At 43.5% G+C, this 26572-nt stretch overlaps 1 protein-coding gene across 3 annotated transcripts in view; it reads left to right on the forward strand.

The window, feature by feature from the left end:
• Window positions 1-26572, forward strand: part of MYO7A (myosin VIIA) — a 199889-nt gene that overhangs the window by 77431 nt on the left and 95886 nt on the right. For all 3 annotated transcript variants that reach the window (XM_067466470.1, XM_067466469.1, XM_067466471.1), the window contains 11 exons: window positions 47-231; window positions 715-836; window positions 2636-2778; window positions 5162-5275; window positions 7282-7435; window positions 9470-9546; window positions 12096-12215; window positions 13965-14107; window positions 15201-15411; window positions 17494-17629; window positions 20273-20379. In XM_067466470.1, the coding sequence (XP_067322571.1) occupies window positions 47-231; window positions 715-836; window positions 2636-2778; window positions 5162-5275; window positions 7282-7435; window positions 9470-9546; window positions 12096-12215; window positions 13965-14107; window positions 15201-15411; window positions 17494-17629; window positions 20273-20379 (1512 nt within the window). The remainder of the gene's footprint in view (window positions 1-46; window positions 232-714; window positions 837-2635; window positions 2779-5161; window positions 5276-7281; window positions 7436-9469; window positions 9547-12095; window positions 12216-13964; window positions 14108-15200; window positions 15412-17493; window positions 17630-20272; window positions 20380-26572) is intronic.

Consider the following 26572-nt stretch of genomic DNA (forward strand, 5'->3'; position numbering starts at 1 on the left):
TTGTGTATATTAGTGCATGCTTATTTTTCTCTCTCTTTCTCTCTAGACATACACAGGCTCGATATTAGTGGCCGTGAACCCTTATCAGCTCCTCCCAATCTACTCACCAGAACAGATACGCCTCTACACCAACAAAAAGATCGGGGAGATGCCACCCCACATCTTTGCCATTGCAGACAATTGCTACTTCAACATGCAAAGAAACAACAGAGATCAGTGTTGCATTATAAGGTGAGTAAATGAATTTCGCACCTGGTTTGTAGGGTTAGAACAATAAAATCACAGAATTGGAAGGGACCACAAAGGGCCATCCAGTCCAACCCTCTTTGCCACACGGGAAATGGACAATCAAAGCACCCCCAACAGATGGCCATCCAGTCTCTGTTTAAAAGCCTTCAAGGAAGGAGCTTTCACCACACTCTGAGGTAGAGAGTTCCATTGTTGAACAGCTCTTTTGCAGTAAGTTCCATCCAGGAGGACTTTTAGTTGTGCTTTTTTCAGCTTCATGTGATACAATTCTTAGAAACATGATAGCAAAATCTTCTTATTAGTTCCAACTAAAGTGGATCTGTGAACTTAAATTCTTAACCATCCTTATGTTGTAAATATTATTGTTGTGGAGAAACATTGGTTTGTTGAAACAGTTGGGTGAAACATTCTTGTCCTTCTTCTTGGTGAGAATTTACCCACTTCTGTTTCTTTCTGTTGTCACAGCGGTGAGTCAGGAGCAGGGAAGACCGAAAGCACCAAGCTCATTCTACAGTTTCTGGCCGCAATCAGTGGGCAGCACTCTTGGATCGAGCAACAAGTGTTGGAAGCCAATCCCATTCTCGAAGGTGAATAGCGAGGTGGAAGGGAACTTAAAGGCTATATATTCCAATCTCTGGACATTGCAGGAATCTGTTGCTATAACAGTCCTGACAACATTACAGGAATCTGTTGCTACAACATTATTGACAGATCCAAACTTTGTTTCAATCAGGACAGAACAAATTACAGGCCCCGGACTATACTTTTGTGGCCCTGGAAGCCTATGTCAAACTCCCTAAAGGTTCCTTATTGTTGTCGTCATTGTGTGCCTTTATATAGTCCAGTAGTTCCCAACCTTTATTTGGCCAAGGATTACTTTGACCAGGGACCACTTGATCAGGGACCACTTTGACCAGGGACCATTACACCAGGGATCACTTTAACAGGGACCGCTTGACCATGGACCACTTGGCCAGGGACCACTTTGACCAAGAATCAATTGACCAGGGACCGCTTGACCAGGGACCACTTTGAATAGGGACCACTTTGACCAGGAACCACTTGATCAGGGACCACTTTGACCAGGGACCACTTGACCAGGGACCACTTGATCAGGGACCACTTGATCAGGTACCACTTTGACCAGGTACCACTTTGACCATGGACCACTTTGACCATGGACCACTTTGACCAGGGACCACTTGATCAGGAACCACTTGACCAGGGACCACTTGATCAGGGACCACTTAATCAGGTCCCACTTTGACCAGGTACCACTTTGACCATGGATCACTTTGACCATGGACCACTTTGACCAGGGACCACTTGATCAGGGACCACTTTGACCAGGGACCACTTTGACCAGGGACTACTTTGACCAGGGACCACTTTGATCAGGGACCACTTGACCAGGGACCACTTTGACCAGGGACCACTTTGACCAGGGACCATTTGACCAGGGACCATTAGACCAGGGATCACTTGAACAGGGACCACTTTGACCAGGGACCACTTGACCATGGACCACTTGATCAGGGACCACTTGACCAAGAATCACTTCACCAGGGACCAGTTGAACAGGGACAACTTTGACCAGGGATCACTTGACCAGGGACCACTTTTCAAGTGACCACTCTCCAACATTAGTACCAAAAGACTTACGAATTGGTTTTTGGTCATCTTAAAATTCAGTTTGGTTATTTGGGGCGCTGATTCAGAAAATTGCATTGGATAGACCACATCAGCTCTAGTTTTGTGATACAGAACATATGCCATCCAGTAGTCACCATCTGCTTGTCCACAGAAAACCGTATTTAATAATCTAGAGCTGATGTGGGAGTAGTAATCTTTTTGTGGGTAGTTTCCTCTTCTGACATCCCATTGCCTCGGCACTATAAGAGGGTTTCATGAGACCAGTTGCTGTGTGGTTTTGAGACAACAGTGTAGTAATGGTGAGGCCCTGGACCATATCTTCATTCTTGTGGACCACTGTGATACACAGGACGGTAACCACTGATATAGGCAAACATATCATAGGGTTTTCTTGATAACCAAAAGTGGCAAAAAGTGTTGGGGCTTGCTTTTGGGGGCTCTGGTAGGGGATAATGGTTCCCTGGCTTTTACACAGTTCAAATACATCTAATGGTAAAGCCAACTCAGATTAATGTTTTGTCGAAGGCTTTCATGGCTGGAATCACTAGGTTCTTGTGGGGGTTTTTTGGGCCATAGAGCTATGTTCTAGAGGAGAAATGCCTCTAGAACATGGCCCTATAGCCCGAAAAAACCCACAAGAACCTACCAACTCAGATTCCTTCACTTAAAACCGTTTCTGAAAAACATTTGAGGGATGGATTGGTTAACACTGTCTTATTTTGTGGACCGGCAGCTTTTGGGAACGCAAAAACGATTCGCAATGACAACTCCAGCCGGTTTGGGAAATACATTGACATCCATTTCAACAAACGGGGTGCCATCGAGGGAGCCAAGATCGAGCAGTACCTTCTGGAGAAATCCCGTGTTTGCCGACAGGTGAGGATGTTCAGGTTGCCAAATGTATAAAGTCCATAGACTCATTGAATCATAGAGTTAGAAGAGACCACAAGGGCCATTCAGTCCAACCCCATTCTACCATGCAGGATACACAATCAAAGCACTCCTAACAGATGGCCATCCAACCACTATTTCAAAACCTCCAATGATGGAGGGTTCACCACACTCTGAGAAACAATCAATATTCCACTTTTGAACAGGAAGTTCTTCTAATATTTGGTGGGATTTCTTTTTCTGCAATTTGGATCTATTAATCCAAACAGAAAAGAAGGTTGGCCCCTTCCTCAATGTGACATTGTTTACACATGTCTATCATAATGTAAGCTCATGACTAATCACAATACACATAGGATCCATTCCACTGATATGACCAAGATGTTCTGCGCTCAGAACCCAAGTGGAAAAGAGAGATATGATGCATCCACACTATAGAGTTACAGCATTTTGATATCACTTTCATTCACAGTTCAGGGAGCAGATGAGAGTTCTCTAGAGCGATTTTCTGCACCCTTCACCTCTACAATTCCATGTCTTTGTAGTTATATTCTTGTAATTATTACAGTATTTATAATATTGTAATGTAATGTAATATAATGCTAATCATAATATGATATTATAATTATATATTTATATTACCTGTAATATTACTAATGTGCAGACCCCGGTGGCGAAGTGGGCTAAACCCCTGTGCTGGCAGGACTGAAGACAGACAGGTCACAGGTTCAAATCCGGGGAGAGGTGGATGAGCTCCCTCTATCAGCTCCAGCTCCTCATGCGGGGACATGAGAGAAGCCTCCCACAAGGATGATAAAAACATCAAATCATCCGGGCGTCCCCTGGGCAATGTCCTTGCAGAGGGGAAGTCACAGGGAGGAGGGAGCAAACTTGTTTTCTGCTGCCCTGGAGACTAGGATGCAATGGAACAATGGCTTCAAACTACAGCAAACAAGATTCCACCTGAAGATTAGGAAGAACTTCCTTACTGTGAGAGCTGTTCAGCAATGAAACTCTCTGCCCCAGAATGTGGTGGCGGCTCCTTCTTTGGAGGCTTTTAAGCAGAGGCTGAATGGCCATCTGTCGGGGGTGCTTGGAATGCAATTTTCCTGCTTCTTGGCAAGATGGGGTTGGACTGGATAGCCCACAAGGTCTCTTCCAACTAGGATTCTATGATTCTATGATTTTAGTTGAGACAGGGGTCCTCAAACTACGGCCCGTGGGCCACTTCCGGCCCGCCAAGGACACTTATCTGGCCTGCGGAGGAGGAGCACCCCCCCCCCCCACAGTGCTCCTCCCTTGGCTGGCTCACGCTATCCGTCAGGTCCGATGGGCAGCGTGAGCCAGCCAAGGGCAGCTGCTCCACGTGGCCTACTCTCGCGTAAAGCACCTTGTGAGGTGCTTTATGCGAAAGTAGGCCGCGTGGTGCTGCTCCTCCCTTGACAGGCTCAGGCTATCTGTCAGGCCCGATGGGCAGCGTGAGCCAGCCAAGGGAGGCTGCCCCGGCGCTCCATGCAGTCATGCCGGCCACATGACATTGGAGGTGTCTACGGACAACGCCGGCTCTTCAACTTAGAAATGCAGATGAGCACCACACCCCAGAGTCAGACACGACTGGACTTCATGTCAGAGGAAAACCTTTAACCAGGAAAATTGGGTGGGAGAAAGAACTCTTGTCTGTTGGAGGTAGGTATGAATGTTTCAATTGGCCACCTTGATTACCATTTCATGGCCTGACAGTTTTTAGGGAGAATCCTTTGTTGAGAGGTGATTAGGTGGCCCTGATTGTTTCTTGTCTGGAGTTCCGCTGTGTTTCAGTGTTGTTCTTTATTTACAGTTATAATTTTAGAGTTTTTTAAAATACTGGTAGCCAGATTTTGTTCAGACTAGAAATAGGAAGATTTCCCATTCTCTGCTCCTGGAATTACTGCCTAAAGAGGGCTAGAAAGAACCCCCTCTAAGCGCCCTTCCACACAGCAAAATAAGATATGTGCAATGTGCAGAGGAAATTTTTAATTGATTTTTTTAAACAAACTATAGTCCAGCCCTCCAATGGTCTGAGGGACAGTGAACTGGCCCCCGGTTTAAAAAGTTTGAGGACCCCTGCTCTATCAAATATTCATTGGAAACTATAGCAAAGTGTGCCGCAGAATGTCCTTCCCAGGTCCAAAAATCACGTTACATAATGTTATCAGTTTCTAGCTTGCTGGATGCAACGTATGGTATTTGCACATCCCCATCACCCAGAGAGCTGGCCGATACTCAGGCCTCATGGTTGCCAAGTACATTGTTCTAACTTATGTTGATATGAAGGAGATAGAAATAGATCTCTCCTAGAAAGCAATGCTCATGTCTGTCTTCTTTCCAGGCTCAAGACGAGAGGAACTACCACGTGTTTTACTGCATGTTGAAAGGAATGACGCTGGAGCAGAAGAAGATGTTGGGACTTAGGAAAGCAGCCGACTATATCTACCTCTCAATGGTGAATGCCAGGAGATGATAGTTAGATCATGCCTTCTTGTTGTTGTGTGCCTTCAAGTCGTTTCTAATCCATAGCTACCTTAAAGTGAGCTTATCATTATCATGGGATTTTCTCATTCGGATTTGTTCAGTATTGTCGTATGGTACAAAGGAGGTCTGTTTGTCCTCTCTTTGAATTAAAGAGTTCAGGATTTCATTTTTCCTTTATTAATTAAAATATTTTTAGTCATTTTCATTAAACCTACTAGCCATCCACAGCCATTCATTGCTGTGGCCCAGCCTGTGTATATGTGTTTTGTGTGTGTATGATTTGTGTGTATGTGTATATTTGTGTATATGTATATATGTGGTTTTGCACATATGTGTGTATATATTTGTGTATATATGTGTGTTTGTGTATATATGTGGTTTTACACATGCATTGTAATGTTTGGTTTTAGGGGTTTTTTTTGGCTTTTTAAGTCTCTTCTGCTGTGTTTTTCAGTGTTTTTATGAGAGATAGTCATTCATTGGCCTGATAGGTGTATTGTGTCCAAATTTGGTGTCAATTTGTCCAGTGGTTTTTGAGTTACGTTAATCCCACAAACTAACATTACATTTTTATTTGTATAGACTAGCTGTACCCACCATGTGTTGCTGTGACCAACCTTGCCTCGCTCTTTCTCTCCTCCTTTCTTTCTTTCTTTCTTTCTTTCTCTCCTTCCTTCCCTCCCTCTTTCTCTCTTTCGTTCCTTCTCTCCTTCCTTCCCTCTCTTGCCTTCCTTCTTTCACTTTTTTATTTCCTTCTCTTCTTCCTTCCTTCCTTCCTTCCTTCCTTCCTTCCTTCCTTCCTTCCTTCTCTACCTTTCTTTCTTTCCTTCCTTCTCTCCTTCCTTCCTTCCTTCCTTCCTTCCTTCTTTCCTTCCCTCCCCCTTTCCAGGTATATGTATTTGGGTGTGTATATATCCATATAAATGTGTATATATTTGTGTATATGTGTGTGTTTGTGTATATATGTTATTTGCACATGCATTGTTATGTATTTTTTGTTTTTTTACTTTTAAAGTCTCTTCTGCTGTGTTTTTCAATTTTTTGTGAGTAATGGTCAGTTGTTGGCATGATAGGTGTCTTGTGTCCAAATTTGGTATCAATTCGCCCAGTGGTTTTTGAGTTATGTTAATCCCACAAACGAACATTATATTTTTATTTATATAGACTAGCCATCCCCTGCCACACGTTGCTGTGGCCCAGTCTGGTGGTCATGGGGGTTCTGTGTGGGAGGTTTGGCTCAATTCTATCATTGGTGGGGTTCAGAATGCTCTGTGATTGTAGGTGAACTATAAATCCCAGCAACAACAACTCCCGAATGTCAAGATTCTATTTTCCCCAAACTCCACCAGTGTTCACATTTGGACATATTGAGTATTTGTGTAGAGTTTGGTCCAGATCCATCATTGTTTGAATCCGCAGTGATCTCTGGATGTAGGTGAACTATAACTCCAAAACCAAAGGACACTGCCTACCAAATCCTTCCAGTATTTTCTGTTGGTCATGGGAGTTCTGTGTGTCAAGTTTGGTTCAATTCCATCGTTGGTGGGGTTCAGAATGCTCTTTGATTGTAGGTGAACTATAAATCCCAGCAACTACAATTCCCAAATGACAAAATCATTTTTTTTAGTGAAGGACATACATTGGGTTGTTAGGTGTCTTGTGACCTAATTTGGTGTCAATTCGTCCAGTGGTTTTTGAGTTCTGTTAATCCCACAAACGAACATTACATTTTTATTTATATAGAGCAGATAGACCTCAATCCTGTTGCTAGTCTCACTAGTCCATTGCCTCACTGTCAACAAAACCTTTGAGGATGCCAGCCACAGATGCAGGTGAAATGTTCGTAGAGAATGCTGCTGGAACATGGTCATACAACCCAAAAAAACTCCAGCAACCCAGTGATTCCAGCCATGAAAGCCTTCGATAATATATTTTCAAACCTCTGGTAACAATTTGTGCGCTGTGTTTTCCCACTAGGGTAACTGTATTACTTGTGATGGCAGAGACGACAGCAAAGAGTACTCAAACATCAGAGCAGCGATGAAAGTCCTCATGTTCACCGACACGGAGAACTGGGAGATCTCCAAGCTCCTGGCCGCCATTCTGCATATGGGGAACTTGCGGTATGAAGGTAGTACCCCAAAGACAGAGGCCTGCTTCTCTGTTGGATGGTGACGGTGGGGAAGAAACCGGGAATCACACCTTTCTGGCCAGTGGGGAGCCAAACTTGTTGGGAGCAGTATGTGTGAAAAAGATCTTGGAGTCCTCGTGGACAACAAGTTAAACATGAGCCAACAATGTGATGTGACGGCAAAAAAAGCCAATGGGATTTTGGCCTGCATCAATAGGAGCATAGTGTCTAGATCTAGGGAAGTCATGCTACCCCTCTATTCTGCTTTGGTTAGACCACACCTGGAATATTGTGTCCAATTCTAGGCACCACAATTCAAGTGAGATGTTGACAAGCTGGAATGTGTTCAGAGGAGGGCAATTCTATTGACCAATGGTCTGGAGAATAAGCCCTTTGAGGAGCGGCTTAAAGATCTGGGCATGTTTAGCCTGTCAAAGAGAAGGCTGAGAGGAGACATAATGAGTGCCATGGATAAATATGTGTGGGGAAGTCCTAGGGAGGAGGGAGCAAGCTTGTTTTCTGCTGCCCTGGAGACTAGGACACAATGGAACAATGGCTTCAATCTACAGGAAAGGAGATTTCACCTGAACATGAAGATAAACTTCCTAAATGAGAGCTGTTCAGCAGTGGAACTCTCTGCCCCAAAGTGTGGTGGAGGTTCCTTCTTTGGAGGCTTTTAAGCAGAGGCTGGATGGCCATCTGTCGGGGGTGCTTTGAATGCAATTTTCCTGCTTCTTGGCAGAATGTGATTGGACTGGATGGCCCACCAGGTCTCTTCCAACTCTAGGAGTCTATGATTCTAAGATAATACAAACAGAATTTGCTCCTGTTGTTGTTAAAGTTGCAATAGGACAAACCATGTTTATGGGCTTCTTTTATAAATAGAGCTAATGACATAACCATGCACTTGCTAGAATACATTCTTGGAATCAATGTAGTTTATCTAAGGGTGTGTCTACATTGTTGAATGAATGCAGTTTGCACACCTACTTGAATGTAAGTTATTGCTATGTGAAGTAAGGAAACGAGTCATTGCAGGGCGTACTCAGAGTGCATCTACACTATATAACCAATGCAGTTTAACACCCCTTTGACTGACATGGCTCAATGCTATGTAATCCTGAGAGTTGTAATTTTGCAGTGTCTTCCAAGGAGTGCTAGTGCCTCACCAAACTACAAATCCAAAGATTTTATAGTACTGAGCCATGGCAGTTAAAGTAGTGTCAAACCTGTATTTCTTCTACAGTGCAGATACTCCCAAAGAGAGTTGAGAGTACTTTAAAGACTGCAAGAAGTCACAGGCCCCATCTAAACAGCCATACAATACACTTTGAAACTGCATTATATGGTCAGTACAGACACATATAATGCAGTTTATCAAACTATATTATTTGAACAATTTCAAACTACGTTATATGGCAGTGTAGATGGGACCGTAAAGCAAGCTTCTGTCTGCTAGGTTTTTGAATGACACATATGTTACATGTTCTCCCACTGTGGTACACTACAAATCCTATCATCCTCAAGCCATGCTGGTTAGGGATGATGGAATATCTGATCCAACATCTTGGGAGGGTGCCACATTAGGACACTTGTAAGTCAGCTAAATATCACAAAATGGCATTATGTAACTATCCTTTGTTGGAAATGTCAATCCCCATCGCACTTGCTCCTGAAACTTTACTCCTGAGCTTGCAAATGTGTCTTGTTTGGAATCTCACAGTTCCAGATTCTGAAACCTATAATCCAAAAGAAACTTTTCAAAGTTGTGCTATTCACTGCATGGACAAATAAGGAACACCTAGCAATATATATGTGTGGTTTGTTTACTAAATTATTCCCATTTCGTGCTGCAGGTAGGAAAATGTGGTTTGTTTATAAATAATTCCTGTTTCCCCCCGCAGCTAGGAAAATCTCTTGATGGAATGCTCTTCTATATATGACAAGTCCTTGCCTGAAGTGGAGATATTATTTATGGAGAGTATTTGTATCTTGCTTTCATTCCTATGCCAGTGATTTCTGTTCTTTTTACAGCCCGGTCCTATGACAACCTGGATGCCTGTGAAGTTGTTCACTCTGCTTCGCTGATTACAGCTGCTTCATTGCTGGAGGTTAGGTGGCTTTCTCTATCCCTTGTCTTCTTTCACAACCTTTGCATGGCCTTTTTGTGGACCAGTGATGTTAACCTTCTTCTGAGGAGCTTCAGACTCATGCGTACATTTAGTACAGATATTTTAATTTCCTTAATCATGATTAGATCTGATTCTTGTTCCGATTTTAGTGCATTGCCACAGCGACTGACCACCTGTTATAAGTGAGAGCGACAGCTGCACAGAATTAGACCTTTGTTTACATAGGTTGAGCCTCCCTTATCCAGTATCAAATATTTGAAATACTCCAAAATTGTCCATCTGGGTGACTGACAGAATGACACCTTTGCTTTCAATGGTCTTGCAGAAAATGATTAAAAGTATAATCAATACTATTACTTTCAAGCTATGCCTATACAGTCCCCAAGTTATGAACAAGATAGGCTATGTAGATTTATTTATTTACTATTTATTTGCTATATTTATATATCGCCTCTCTCAGGCCGCAGACGACTCGAGGCAGTTCACAAGGCAAAAATACAATGCCTGACAACATCATAAAAACATTTTAAACATTTTAAAACATTGACATATCATATAAGACCATAATAAGTTAGTAAACAAATCATTTTCATCTAGATAAAAACGTAATCCGATCTCATAATCCACTTGTTCCATAATCCTATGTCTGTTACATTGCCTTTTCAAACGCTTGCTCAAACAGCCAAGTTTTGACTTTTTTCTGAATGTTAAAAGGGAGGGGCCAATCTAATGTTCCTAGGAAGGGTGTTACATAGCCGAGGGGCCACCACTGAGAAGGCCCTGTCTCTCATCCCCGTCAAACGCATTTATGACGCAGGCGGAGTCGAGAGCAGGGCCTCCCCAGATGGTTCATAAGGGGTATGTTCTTAAGTTGGATTTGTATGTAAGTCGAAACAGGTAAGGCAAAAAAGAAGAAGGAGAGGATGAGGAGGAAGAAGAGGATAGAATAAGAAGAAACATGCACTGGCAGATTTTTTGAAAGGCAGTCAAGAACCAACCTTGAGGGAAGTCAATAGTAGAAAACTGCTTATAGTGCAAAAAGACAAAAGAGTGACTACCATAAAAATACAATGCAGAGCAGAAGAGAAAACTGGCAAAAGAAGGCTCTCCATGGACAGTTTCTGTCAGCAAAACTGACAAGGAAAAACATGGACGTGGTTCACAAATGGAATGTTGAAAAAGGAAATGGAAGACCCCTGATTCTGGCAACCCAAGAACAAGCCATTAGAGCAAATGCCATCAAAGCCAGAATTGAAAAGTTGATGACAGATCCTAAGTGTAGATTCTGCAAGGAAACAGATGAAACGATGGATCACATTCTCAGCTGCTGCAAGAAGATCGCGCAGACAGATTACAAGCAAAGGCATAACATCGTTGCTTAGATGATTCATTGCTTCCTGTGCCACAAATACCATCTGGTGGGATCACAAGCCAGAAAAAGTTACAAAAAATGAACATGTCAAGCTACTCTGGGACTTCTGAATTCAGAGTTTTGGAGTACAAGAGTCCTGACCTCACAATCATGTTAAAAAACAAAGTATAGATCGCTGGGATGTTGTAGGTTTTTCGGGCTATATGGCCATGTTCTAGAAGCATTCTTTCCTGACATTTCACCTGCATCTATGGCAAGCATCCTCAGGTGAAATTTCAGGAGGGAGTGCTTCTAGAAGATGCCCATATAGCCCGAAAAACCTACAACAACCCAAAGATTCCAGCCATGAAAGCCCTCGACAATACAAAGTATGGATCGTCGATGTTGCAATCCCAGGCGACAGCAGAATTGACAAGAAGCAACTGGAAAAGCTTACACGATACAAGGATTTAAAGACAGAACTGCAAAGACTCTGGCACAAACCAGTCAAGGTGGTCCTAGTGGTGATCAGCACACTGGGTGCAGTGCCTAAAGACCTTGGACAGTACTTAAAAACAATCGGCACTGACAAAATTACCATCTGTCAGCTGCAAAAGGCCACCCTACTGGGATCTGCACACATTATTCGATGATACATCACACAGTCCTAGACACTTGGGAAGCGTCCAATGTGTAATCAAATACAAAAACCAGCATGGTGATCTTGTTAGCTGTGTACAAATCTTCTTGTGTATCTAATCATCATCATCATAATCATCTTTATTGGTATCCTGCCTCACCTCCCTATAGGGGACTCAGAGTGGATAACACCTTAAAAGGCAGGTATTCATTGCCAAGAAATAAATACATAACTTAATAAAACAAGTTAAAAAATGCAACAGCAATTCAATAGTAAAGATAAAAGTTTCCCCCTGACATTAAGTCCAGTTGTGTCAGACTCTGGGGGTTGGTGCTCATCTCCATTTCTAAGTTGAAAAGCCGGCATTGTCCATAGACACCTCCTAGGTCATGTGGCTGGCATGACTGCATGGCTCATTGTGGAAACAAGGATAGGCAATAAAGCTTCAGTTTCACTCAACCTGTATTTATTTATTTCTGTTTCCAACATATATATGTTGCTTTTCCTTTTTTTTTTTCTTGTCTGCTTTGCATCCAGGTGGAACCTCAGGATCTGATGAACTGTCTCACCAGCCGGACTATTATCACAAGGGGAGAGACCGTCTCCACCCCGCTTAGCATGGAGCAGGCACTGGATGTGAGGGATGCCTTTGTCAAGGTAAAGCCTGGAGCATCGTCTTCTTTTTTCTTCTGTTTTGCTAGTTCTTCTTCTTTCTTTAACACCTCACAGGGCTAGTCTTTGATCCTGGAACCTTCTGGAGAATGTGTGGACTTTCTGATTGCAGCCAAAACAGAACAAGAAATATGAGAAGGATCTCATCCTTTTGTCTGATGTAATTTCTTTCTTTGCATATGTGTTTGTTTGTTTGTATGATGGTAGGTTTCTTTGTTTTTTAATTAAAAACCAATTTAAAAAAAGAAGAAAATGGCCAAATGCCCACAGCCATGGATGCAGGCAAAACGTCAGGAGAGAATGCTTCTGGAACATGGCCATACAGCCCGAAAAACTTACAGCAATCCTGTCCACTCGTTATTTTGAAAAAAAATATATCACTAATATTCTACATTAGCTATTTACAAGTGTATAACAAAGTTAACCCATTCCAAATAGATAGATGCAAGCAAGGAAACTGTCCTAAGTCTGAGGCTGGATCTAGAATGCCATATAATCCAGTATATGATCCCAGATTATCAGCTTTGAACTGATATGAGTCTGATATGAGTCTATCATATCTCAACTGAGTCTGATATGAGTCTATCATATCTCAACTGATATGAGAACTGATATGAGTCTATACCGCCACATTGCGCAGTGGGTTAAACCGCTGAGCTGCTGAGCTTGTTGATGGAAAGGTTGCAGGTTCGAAGCCAGGGAGTGGCGTGAGCTCCAGCTGTCAGCCCCAGAAGTGCAAAAAAATACAAATGTAAGTAGCTCAATAAGTACCACTCTGGAGGGGAGGTAACGCTGCTCTATGCAATCATGCTGGCCACATGACCTTGGAGGTGTCTACGGACAATGCCGGCTCTTCGGCTTAGAAATGGAGATGAGCACCAACCCCCAGAGTAGGACATGACTGGACTTAATGTCAAGGGACAACCTTTATGTTTACCTTTACCTTACTGCCAAATTGGAGCTGCAGTGGCACAATGGGTTAAACTCTTGTGCCGGCTGAACTCTTCACTTGAAGGTTGGGTTGCTGTCCTAAAGGTTGCCGGTTCGAATCTGCAAGATGGGGTGAGTCAGCTCTAGCTTGCGAGAACATGTATAAATATGTGAGAGGAAGCCACAGGGAGGAGGGAGCAAGCTTGTTTTCTGCTTCCTTGGAGACTAGGACGCAATGGAACAATGGTTTCAAACTACAAGAGAGGAGATTCCATCTGAACATGAGGAAGAACTTCCTGACTGTGAGAGCCGTTCAGCAGTGGAACTCTCTGCCCCGGAGTGTGGTGGAGGCTCCTTCTTTGGAAGCTTTTAAACAGGGACTGGATGACCATCTGTCAGGGGTGATTTGAATGCAATATTCCTGCTTCTTGGCAGAATGGGGTTGGACTGGATGGCCCAGGAAGTCTCTTCCAACTCTTTGATCCTTTGATTCTATGATTCTATGAGAGAAACCTCCCAGCTAACACATCCAAGTGTCCCCTTGGCAGCGTCTCTGTAGACAGCCAATTCTCTCACACCAGAAGTAACTTGCAGTATCTTCTGACACGATAAAAATCTGCCAGATAATCCAAAACAAATAATCTGGGATCAGGAACTGGATTGTATGGCAGTGTGGATGAGTCTTAAAGACCTGAGCAGGAATGTTGTAGACAGAAACTGGGACTTCTGCAACAAACTAAAGGAAATAGCTTTTTGGTTGATTCCGATCTCTGAAATGTCTTTCCAACCCTTAAACGTTTCCAGGGAATCTACGGAAGGCTTTTTGTGTGGATCGTGGAGAAGATCAACGCTGCCATTTACAGACCTCCTTCCCAGGAACACAAAAGTGTCCGGAGATCCATCGGACTCCTCGATATCTTTGGGTTTGAGAATTTCACTGTAAACAGGTAAAGGGCCCCAGGTGATGGTTGCAGGACATTTCTACTGTTAGGTTCTTGTGGGTTTTTTCGGGCTATAGAGCCATGTTCTAGAGGCATTTCTCCTGACGTTTCGCCTGCATCTATGGCAAACATCCTCAGAGGCGAAACGTCAGGAGAAATGCCTCTAGAACATGGCTCTATAGCCCGAAAAAACCCACAAGAACCTAGTGATTCCAGCCATGAAAGCCTTCGACAATACATTTCTACTGTTGTTTTAAATCTGCTCTGTGGCTTAATCCAAAGTTTTACATCTGATATCCTATCCAATACATATTTCCTGCATCTTCTGAGACTGCTTTAATGTCACTGCTGGACTCTTGCACGACACACTTTCATGAATCTAGGAGTTAATCCACAAATGCCCTCCACATTCAGACATTATGGAGTGGAGAAGATTAATAGAAATGTTGACATGTTGCTCTGAGAGATGGATGAATCTATTAGTTTTGTGTTGCCGAGAGTTTTGGAACACAAGAGTCCTGACCTCACAATCGTGTTAAAAAACAAAGTATGGATCGCTGGGATGTTGTAGGTTTTTCATGCTATATAGCCATATTCTAGAAACATTCTCTCCTGACATTTCACCTGCATCTATGGCAAGCATCCTTAGAGGTTTGTCATAGATGCAGGCGAAATGTCAGGAGAGAGTGCTTCTAGAACATGGCCATATACCCTGAAAAACCTACAACAACCCAGTGATTTCAGCAATGAAAGTATGGATTGTCTATGTTGCAATCCCAGTTCATGTTCTTTGTATTGCGTGGAATAGAGCTAGTGTGGCATTGTGGTTTACAGGAAAAGAGATTCCACCTGAACATTAGGGAGAACTTTTTAACTGTAAGAGCTGTTCAGCAGTGGAACTCTCTGCCTCGGAGTGTAGTGAAGGCTCCTTCTTTGGAATCTTTTAAACAGAGGCTGGATGGCCATCTGTTGGGGGTACTTTGTGCTTTTCCTGCATGGCAAGGGGTTGGACTGGATGGTCCATGTGGTCTCTTAGTATAACATTACAAAAATACCTGGGGGTAGAAAACAACATGGTCTTCCTTTTCTCCCTCTCCAGTTTTGAGCAGCTCTGCATTAACTTTGCAAATGAGAACCTCCAGCAGTTCTTTGTCCGCCACGTCTTCAAGCTGGAGCAAGAGGAGTACAACCTGGAGAACATCAACTGGCAGCATATTGAGTTCACGGATAACCAGGATGCGCTGGACATGATCGCCATCAAGCCCATGAACATCATCTCTCTCATTGATGAGGAGAGCAAGTTTCCTAAGGTGGGCCTTTTGTCCCTCAAGAGTGATACAGTTTGGACCCCTTATCCACAGATTTGATATTTCACTTAACCAAAAACTATTCCACCCCCCACCCCCACCCCCCACTTGGAATTGTTTATGGATCTCTCTGGGTTCTCTAGTGCAATTTCATGATACACTTCTAGTCCAAGCATAGTCAAGATGTGGGCCCAACTATTTTCTATTTTCTACCTGTCAACTTTCAATCAGAAGTTTTTATTTACATTCTGTTACTACTATATGTGTTGTGACTCAGCTGGAATCTCAGAGTGATAGTGTCAATGATTCTGATGGGGATGATGGGATTCAGGTGCAAAGCGATGATGTCCCTGTGTTAGACGAAGAAGACCAGGAACAGGGGGCAGAAGTTCAGTTGTTTCTCATAGCAAGGGATGATGCTGGTGAAAATGAAACTACTGAGAGCCAGGTGCACGATGCAGGAAGGGAGGATGGTTCTCAGCTAGATAGTTCTCAGCCAGATAATGAGGGAAGGAGCACTAACAAGGGAATTGACCTTGATGAAGCCAGAGGTTTAGATCGAGCTGATCAGTTGGAATTTAAGGTTCGAAGGAGTGGCAGGATCGCTAGCAGGCGAGAGAGGGAGGCTCGGGGCCATAGGGATGCCTTCATGTTGTCCAAAGAGTATTAAATAGGCTGTTTGAACATGCCTCAGTGTCAGAGCAACTTTCCGTTTCAACCAAGAGACTTTGGATTTATCTTGCAGCTTTCATGTTCATGTTTCAGGACTTTGTCGTGTTCTTATGGGACTTTGCCTTGCCTGTGTCTTCATGGATCTTGTTTGCCTATGCTACCTTGGATTGATCTTTTGAAATATACTTTTGCCTTTTTGAACTTTTTATCTTTTACTTTAATAAATCATAAAGACTGCTGCTGGTGTGTTCTTTGGTGTGTTAAGCAAGGTGACTTTATTCTGAGGTGCGGCAATATGTCAAATATATCTGTGTTTTTGTTTATGTCATTTATTGCATATTTTTATGTTCATATGTTTTTGACTTCGTTGTACCACACCTTGAACCACCAGGAGAGGTGGGTAATAAATAATGTATTATTATTATTATTATTGTTGTTGTTGTTGTTGTTGTTGTTGTTGTTTCGGGCATCAATAGTTGTTGGACTGCATCCTACATATATATAGAGAGAGGCATCACATTGTATTTCCAGCACTGCAGGGAAGACTGGAATAATATTGTAGTTAAAGACAATGTATAACACCTTAATATTATATAGCAGGCTAACATTACCAAAAGGGTAATTATGCTAGGGCACCTCCTGGTGGCTCAGTGAGTTAACTGCTGAGTTGCTGAACTTGCTGACCGAAAGGTTGCTGGTTTGATTCCAGGGAGCAGAATGAGCTCCCACTGTTAGCCCTAGCTTCTGCCAACCTAGCAGTTCAAAAACATGCAAATGTGAGATCAGTAGGTACCGCTTCTGTGGGAAGGTAATGGCACTCCATGCAGTCATGCTAGCCACATGACCTTGGAGTTGTCTATGGACAACGCTGACTCTTTGGTTTTGAAATGGAGATGAGTGTGAATGCCCACAGTCGGACATAACTAGACTTAATGTCAGGGGAAACATTTACTTAATTATGTTAGGACCCTGTAACACTACACTGTTGTTAAAATTTCCAGTTTAGGGAGGAGCCATTACAATTCTTGGCTATATAGAGAAATCTTGGGCCTCACTAAACTATAAGCCCCAGAAATCCACAGTTAAAGTGATGGCAGTTAAAATTGAATAATAGTGAAATAGTGTACAGTTGCACACTCCGTGTCCATCAATTCGGCATCCACAGATTGAACCATAATTTTCACAAAAACTTCTGCCAGAAGTTGACCTGGAGGACCTAGAGATTCCTAAAGATAACACATTAATCAAATCCACAAAAGTTAAACTCGCAAATGTGGAGAGCTACCTGTATATCAGCAAAACTTCTATATATTTTTATAATTTTTGGTACTTCTATTCTTGAAGCAGAATTACACTTCCAAGATAGGAAACTGTTTCTTCATTCAGTATATCCACCTTGTTTCGTTGGTGCAGGGAACAGATGCCACTATGCTGAACAAACTAAACTCCCAACATAAGCTGAACACCAACTACATCCCACCCAGGAACAACTACGAAACCCAGTTTGGCATCAACCACTTCGCTGGAGTTGTGTACTATGAAACAAAAGGTAAGCAAGAGTGTCCTGCAGGTGGAAAGGCAATATGGAAGTCAGGATCAGGTCTTAGGTGATGGACCATGGCTCAGAAGAAGGACAAATGCATTTCCCGAGATAAAATAGTGGATACTCCTTTTTGGAAATACAAAGTTGGTAGCAACTTAGTTATATCTCTACTGAGATGTCTTCATCTCTGCAGACACTGTTTGGTGTCAAATCTGTACTCTTCATCTATGACTGGACTTAACTCAAAATTGTCAGTGTTATCTCCACACAGCGAGGCAAGGAACACGATCTTCACAGTCACCTTTAGGCTATAATCTACTTTATTTACAGCTATACACAGTAGCGCGTCGTAAAACTGCTTCCTCTCAATCCGGCAGCTACATCACAAACACAGAACACGCTGTTATCAGTACTAGTCCACACCTCCTGCATTCCAGAGTGACGTATGACGTACGACGCACTAGGCTGCGTCTACTGCTCTCTGCACTAAGATTTATGACCTCTCTAGGAATGCTGATTCTCTTCATGGTTCAGTTAACTCTTTCCATACAGGAATTACACTCGGCACATAGCATTTGCATTTTTAAACATACATACACACATACTTTGAAATCTGTATTATACATTTCAAAACACATTAACAAAAATCTTGTGGCTTCACAATTTATCCAAATCATTGAACTTTCATTCTTCACCCCCTCCATGGTTCATTAGTGTTGGGCGAGTGGTCTTATTAACAAAGACCCTCCCCATCAATGTACAGCAGAGTAACTTGTCAGCAGCAGCGTGACCCAGCGCGAGTACCCCAAAGTGATAGAAAGAACAAAAACGCAGAGAACAATGTTATCTCTTCCATAGGAGACTCTTCTTTGTCATAAAATAATATAGTTGCACTATTTACAATTACAAGATTTCCACAACATAAATAAAGTCCTTTATATGACGGTTGAATGAAAAGTAATTCCTCCACCAGTACTGGTATGCGGCAGGCACTGGCTTGTTCAGTAGACTCTCCTCTACAGTTCCATTTTGGCAGGAAGCCTTAGTATTGAACAGTTGTGTTGTTAAAGTGCGAAGTATGGAACCCTGTGCAAACGGTCGGTCAATGCGACTTAAGCAATGTGCAGTCATTGAATTCTGGACAGCAGAAGGTGTCACCCCAAAGAAGATTCCTCAGAGAATGCAAGCTGTTTATGGTAATTGTGTTGATGTGAGTACTGTGCATCATTGGGTGGGTAAGTTTAAAGATGTTAAGGTGGGAACATCTGACTTGCATGACAAACAAAGAGTTGGACGTCCTGTGACAGCAACCACCAAGTTTCACAAGCAAAAGGTTGACAGATTGATTCAGCATGATCGATGTATCACTCAGAGAGAAATTTCAAACATAATCGGAATTTCACAAGAATGTGTGGGTCACATTATTGTTTTGCTTGGATATCGAAAGATCTGTGCACGATGGGTACCCAGGATGCTGACACAGAAGGTGTCACCCCAAAGGAGATTCATCAGAGAATTCAAGCTGTTTATGATGATTGTGTTGATGTGAGTACTGTGCGTTGTTGGGTGAGCAAGTTTAAAGATGTTGAGGTGGGAACATTTGACTTGCGTGACAAACATATTGTTGGATGTCCTGTGACAGCAACCACCAAGTTTCACAAGCAAAAGTTTGACAGATTGATTCAGGATGCTTGTCGTATCACTCAGAGAGAAATTTCTAGCATAACTGGCATTTCACAAGAACGTGTGGGTCACATTATTGCTTTGCTTGGCTATCAGAAGATCTGTGCATGATGGGTACACAGCAGAACTTCAGAGACTGGGTCCCACAACTGTACGGCATCCTCCCTACAGTCCAGATTTATCACTATCTGACTTCCATCTGATAATGAAAGAAGATCTGTGGGGACATCATTATGCTTCTGATGAAGACATTGAGAGAACTGTGAGACGCTGGTTGCCGAAACAGAGTGTTGACTTCTTCCGTGATAGCTTCAGAAAACTTGTTCATCATTGGCAGAAATATATCCAGTTGTCTTGTGATTATGTGGAAAAAATGAATAGTAGTAGTTAAAGAGCACATTCTAAGGATTATTTCTGCATTTGATTTATTAAAATATTCCCACCCAAACCCAAGTAACGAAGGTGGAGGCATTACTTTTCATTCAACCCTTGTACTTCCTTCTTTGCTTCCATGCTGGGCTTCTTCCTCATGCAGATAAACAGTTTCACTCTCATCCTGAACTTACACAGTAGCCTGGAGCTTTACACATGAGGCTTTACACACAAAGCCTTCAACCTGGATCTTTTCTCATCGAAGCTTCTCTCACACTGAGATTTAGCTCACACACCTTAGGATGACACTAGCTTTGGCCCACTGACTCTAACAGGCTTTGTCTTACTAATCCTTTCAGTGCTTGACTCACACTTTTGTATTCAAAAATCCCTAGTTAATATTTAATATTTCTGACAATTAGTAGCTCTGGAGAACTCCAAAATTTGTGCATACTGGAGGAACTGTAGTTGCTCCTTATGAAAATGATCATAGTTTATATTTTGTATTGTTCTTATATGACAAGATCTCTGTATTCTTTGGTAAATGCAGTTTGTAACCATGCCCAGCTGATGCTACTACCATTTTCCTTGCAGGATTTCTGGAGAAAAACAGGGACACACTCCATGGAGACATCATTCAACTGGTCCATTCCTCAAGAAACAAATTCATCAAGCAGATCTTCCAGGCTGACGTGGCCATGGTAAGTCACTGGAAGACATGGAGAAGTTATCAGGTGTGCCATGAACATAGATTATTGAAGTCTAGACTTGCCTCCCCTAACCTGACACGCTTCAGGTGTGTCCAAAAACAACACCAATGGTTGATTTGGGGAAATATAGCTCAACTTCTCTAGAAGGTAGACAGCAGAAGGTATAGGATTGATGGTCTTGCCACTAAATAAGGAGGAAGGATTCCCACTTTCTTTAGTAGCAGCCACCACTGGCCTTTCCCTTCTCATAGAATCAAAGAGTTGGAAGAGACCTCATGGGCCATCCAGTCCAACCCCCTGCCAAGAAGCAGGAATATTGCATTCAAATCACCCCTGACAGATGGCCATCCAGCCTCTGTTTAAAAGCTTCCAAAGAAGGAGCCTCCACCACACTCCGGGGCAGAGAGTTCCACTGCTGAATGGCTCTCACAGTCAGGAAGTTCTTCCTCATGTTCAGATGGAATCTCCTTTTTTGTAGTTTGAAGCCATTGTTCCGCGTCCCAGTCTCCAGGGAAGCAGAAAACAAGCTTGCTCCCTCCTCCCTGTGGCTTCCTCTCACATATTTATACATGGCTATCATATCTCCCTTCAGCCTTCTCTTCTTCAGGCTAAACATGCCCAGCTCCTTAAGCCGCTCCTCATAGGGCTTGTTCTCCAGACCCTTGATCATTTTAGTCTTTTTAAGGGCAGCCCAAAAAAGATGGTGACAGGGCTGGATGTCATTGAAGGGTTTGTAGACCAATTTCTGGCTTCTCAGAGACATTGCCGTTCTCTTCCATAGAAAAAAGAACATTCACAGAAACGTGAAAGGGTGAAACAAGAAGATTATTTTGTAGGGAAAGCCTTATTCTAAGTAGATATTAGAAAGACATCATTTTCTTGAGTGGCAGCATAGTATTGCAGAGTTATGGAACAGTTTTCCATGACGTTCATTCAAGTTAGAAGTCAGAAGTACTGTGGCCCCTTCTACACTGCTCTATATCCCAGGATTTGATCCCAGGTTATCTGATTTGGGAGCCCCCGGTGGCACAGTGTGCTGAGCTTGTTGACCAAAAGGTTGCAGGTTCAATTCCTGGGAGCGGCATGAGCTTCCGCTGTCAGCCCTAGCTTCTGCCATCCTAGCAGTTCGAAAACATGCACATTTATTTATTATTTACTTATTTACAGCTTTTATATTCCGCCCTTCTCACCCCACAGGGGACTCAGGGCGGATTACAGAGTACACATATATGGCAAACATTCAATGCCAATTTTGACATACAAACATATACAGACATACACAGAGGCTATTTAACTTTTTTCTGGCCGCCGGGGAGCTGTCGCTTTCATCGTCCATTTGCGACGCTGATGAAGCACTTCCGCATTCCCCGCATGCTTCCCCGCTGGAATGCTTTGCTGGAGTCTTCTTTATGGCCTCATAAATCAGTTAATTTAGCCTCCCCACACTTTCAAGTGGTACCTTATTTTCCTACTTGACAGATGCAACTGTCTTTAGGGTTGCAAAGGTCGACAACAGGCTACACACAATTAGTTGGAAACCCACTCCAACCCGGGCTGGCTTCAAACTCATGACCTTTCGGTCAGAGTGATCTTAATGCAGCGGACACTCAGCGCCACAATCCCGGTGTGAGTAGATCAATAGGTACCGCTCTGACAGGAAGGTAACAGCGCTCTATGCAGTCATGCTGGTCACATGATCTTGGAGGTGTCTATGGACAAAACCGGCTCTTCGGCTTAGAAATGGAGATAAGCACCACACCCCAGAGTCAGACATGACTGGACTTAATGTCAGGGGACAACATTTACCTTTACCTTAATCTGATTTGAACTGGATTATATGAGTCTCCACTGCCAGATAATCTGGGATCGGATCCTGAGACATAAAGCCAGTGTAGAAGAAACCTATGGCACAACTGAGCAACACAAATGAGAGTCTGGGCCTTGGATTGTTTCTTCAGTCTTGACTTCAAGAGAAGACTTTTTTCCACTCCTGATTTCAACTTTTAGGTCATTTCCTATTGGAAAAAAATGGTCTCTCCTGGAATTAGGATTCCTTCCGAATGTATCATTCCATGCAAAAAGTTCTACCTGGGGCTTTGGCCAAGTGCCAGTTGACTAGCTGGGATTGGCTTTTGGAAACATCACTTATTCATACTCAAAAGATTCTTAGTTGGAGTCCACATTAGTGAATTGAGGATTTGCACAATTCAGTTACTCGTGTGATTTTGTCTTGTGTAGGAATGGTCTCCCCAAAATGTAGGGGAAGAGGTTAAGACTGTTTTCATTACCATTTTGTTACCCTTTATCCATGGATGATATTTTCCAAGATCCATAAGAACAACAACAACAACCACAACACTTTATTTATATATCTCCCTGCCTGTCAGCCTCCAAAGCAGTTTCACTCTCTCAGTCAACAACAACATTATTAATATTATTTATTATTATTAACTTTATTTGTACCCCGCTAACATCTCCCGAAGGACTCGGTGCGGCTTACAAAGGCCAAGGTCCTCAATAAAACAACAGCATAACAAATACAACAATAAAACTCATAAAGCAAACTAATAAACATTAAAGCAATAACAGTAAAACATCAAAATAATACATCATGACACATTTAAAACTGGGGCCGGGCCAAATGTAATGAATAAATTAAAGTGCTGGACATGACAGGTGAAATGTAAGGATTTTAGGGTAGGTGCGATGTGCAGGCAATCTTAAATCTCTGGTAAAGTGCGTTTGGGACATGATGCTGGGAGTTTCCTATTCTGGAAAGGCACACTGGAACAGCCAGGCCTTCAAGCTCTTCCTAAAGACTGCCAACGTTGGGGCCTGTCTGATGTCCTTGGGGAGAGAGTTCCAGAATCGGGGGGGCTACCACAGAGAAGGCCCTGTCCCTCATCCCCACCAAATGCACTTGCGACGCAGGTGGGATCGTGAGCAGGGCCTCTCCAGATGAACGGAGGGATCGTGTGGGTTCATATACGGAGATGTGGCCACACAAGTAGGCGGGTCCCAAACTGTTTAGGGCTTTGTAGGTGAGCACCTGCACCTTAAATTGGAACCGGAAGATGAACGGCAGCCAATGGAGCTCCTTAAACAGGAAGGTTGACCTCTCTCTGTAAGGAGCACCAGTTAACAACCTGGCCGCCGCCCGTTGGACAAGTTGAAATTTTCAAGCCGTTTTCAAGGGCAGCCCCACATAGAGCGCATTACAGTAGTCCAATCTAGAGGTGACCAAGGCATGGGCCACCCCGGCCAGATCAGTCTTTATGAGGTACGGTTGCAGTTGGCGCACGAGTCTCAATTGTGCAAAGGCCCTCCCGGGCACCGCCGACGCCTGAGCCTCAAGCGTAAGTGATGAATCCAAGAGGACACCCAAACTGCGGACCTGTGGCTTCAGGGGGAGTGTAACCCCGTCCAGCACAGGTTGCCACCCTATACCCCGGTCAGGTTTACGATCGACCAGGAGGACCTCTGTCTTGCTCCAAAAATTCCACCGTTCTCTCAGCTGGAGAACCATCTTGTTCTAAGACCCCCCTCTGTCTAGGCACCCTCAGAACCATCGGACCCTAAACCCCCAAACTTCATCAGCTGGCTGAACCACAACAACAATAATCCACTTCATTTATATTCCACTTTATCTCCCCGAGGGACTCAGAGTGGATTACAGTAAACACATATATAGGCAATCATCCAATGCCTTTTTATACAGTGAACAACAATGACATGCAATACACAAACAAAGGTAAAGGTTTCCCTTTCCATCTCCGGCGTCTGGAGGCAATGCTCAACTCTGACCATGTGGTGGTGCTCTTGTTCCATTTTTCATGTTGAGTTGCCTGTTGTCTGTGGCCAGGGGAGCTTTTGCACAGTTAAAGCTTGTGCGCCAGTTGCGCCCGTACCTTGGGAGGTCGGACTTGGCCACAGTGGTCCAAGCTCTGGTTACATCGCGAATAGATTACTGCAACACACTCTACGTGGGGTTGCCTTTGAAGACTGTTCGGAGACTTCAACTAGTCCAACGAGGAGCAGCCAGATTACTCATCAGAGCGCCATACAGGGAGCACACCACCCCCCTGCTGCGTCAGCTCCACCTCTGAGCACCTCTGAGCACAATTCAAAACCCTATACGGCTCCGGCCCAGCTTACTTATCCGAACGTATCTCTCTCTACGTTCCACCTCGTAATTTAAGATCTCCTGGGGAGGCTCTGGTCTCGGTCCCACCAGCGTCTCAAACACGTCTGGTGGGGACGAAGGACAGGGCCTTCTCGGTGGTGACCCCCCACTTATGGAATTCGCTCCCCAGTCAGATTAGATTGGCATCCTCAATCCTTACTTTTAGGGGGGGGAAAACTAAAGACGTGGTTTTGGAGCCAGGCCTTTGGCTAGTAGGCACAACAGCACTTTAGGCACTGAACTTGGACAATAGGATTGTTTGAAAATTGGAAATGGCTTTATGACCTGTGATTCTGTGATCAGTTCTATGTGGTTATGTAATTTTAATTAATATCACTGCTTAATTGTTATGTAATGGATTTTATATTGCGGTTTTATATTGTTGTTTTGATACTGTTGGCACTGAATAGTTGCCTGTGTTAGCTGCCCTGAGTCCCCCCAGAAGGGCGGGGTAGAAATGGTCTAAATAAATAATAATAAAATAGACCTTCCTGGTTGAGTTGCTGGCAGGGCTGCATGGATGCCTTTTGCCTTCTTGCCAAGGCGGTACCTATTGATCTACTCACATTGCATATTTTCGAACTGCTAGGTTGGCATAAGCTAGGGCTGACAGTGGGAGATCACCCCCAACCCGCAGCTTCGAACTGCTAACCTTCCGGTCAGCATGTTTTTCTGCAGCTAGTGGTTTAACTCACTGTGCTATCATGTTGTTGTTGTTGTTCATTCGTTCAGTCGTCTCCGACTCCTCGTGACCTCATGGACCAGTCCACGCCAGAGCTCCCTGTCGGCCGTCACCACCCCCAGCTCCTTCAAGGTCAGTCCAGTCACTTCAAGGATGCCATCCATCCATCTTGCCCTTGGTCGGCCCCTCTTCCTTTTGCCTTCCACTTTCCCCAGCATCATTGTCTTCTCTAGGCTTTGCTGTCTCCTCATAATGTGGCCAAAGGACTTCAACTTTGTCTCTAGTATCCTTCCCTCCAGTGAGCAGTCGGGCTTTATTTCCTGGAGGATGGACTGGTTGGATCTTCTCGCAGTCCAAGGCACTCTCAGAACTTTCCTCCAACACCACAGCTCAAAAGCATCAATCTTCCTTCGCTCAGCCTTCCCTAAGGTCCATCTCTCACATCCGTAGGTTACTACAGGGAATACCATGGCTTTGACTAGGCGGATCTTTGTTGCCAGTCTGATGTCTCTACTCTTTACTATTTTATCGAGACTGGACATTGCTCTCCTCCCAAGAAGGAAGCGTCTTCTGATTTCCTGGCCACAGTCTGCATCTGCAGTAATCTTTGCGCCTAGAAATACAAAGTCTGTCACGGCCCCTACAATATCTCAGAAAACTATACATCCCAAAATTCCATACTATGGCACCATTGCTATTCATGTGCTGTCAAACATCTATAATTCTGCAGTGTGGATATTAAGACCTACAAATCTGAGGTCTTAATGGATTCTTGAAAATTGTAGGAACCTTTCAAAACTACAAATCCCAGGAGTCTATAGCCATGCAAAATGGTATCAAAGTGCTACAATAAGGCCGTGCAAAGGGACTTTCTATATGGTATTTTGAAAAGTAAAGTAAAGGAGATTGCTCCTAGTTGAAGAAGGATATAAGAAGCATCATCTGAGCGTGGCTTTGCATTGCTGCCAAGTACAGCGAGGTCAGGAAAAGAGCATCCTCAAGCTGTCATCTGGCCAGGAATCAGAAGACTATATTTGCAAAAGTCGGCTTGTATCTGAAAGGTCATGCAGTTGGCCTCCATACACGATGGCAAATGATGAACAGTAATGCAAATAAAGGAGCAGACAGTTATCCCCGTGGAAGAGGTCAGGTGTCAACTGTTTTTTGGCACATCAAATCCTTCCAGTAAAGAGCTTAGACACACAGGTCACAAAGATAACAACTGCAGGAGATAACAACTGCAGCAGGATTTAAAGGAACAATTTACTTAAGAGTATGAGCCAACAGAGTATTAAACTTCAGATTTAAAGCAAGGGTTA

Source organism: Anolis sagrei, chromosome 3, assembly GCF_037176765.1.
Source record: "Anolis sagrei isolate rAnoSag1 chromosome 3, rAnoSag1.mat, whole genome shotgun sequence".
Classification (NCBI taxonomy): Eukaryota; Metazoa; Chordata; class Lepidosauria; order Squamata; family Dactyloidae; genus Anolis; species Anolis sagrei.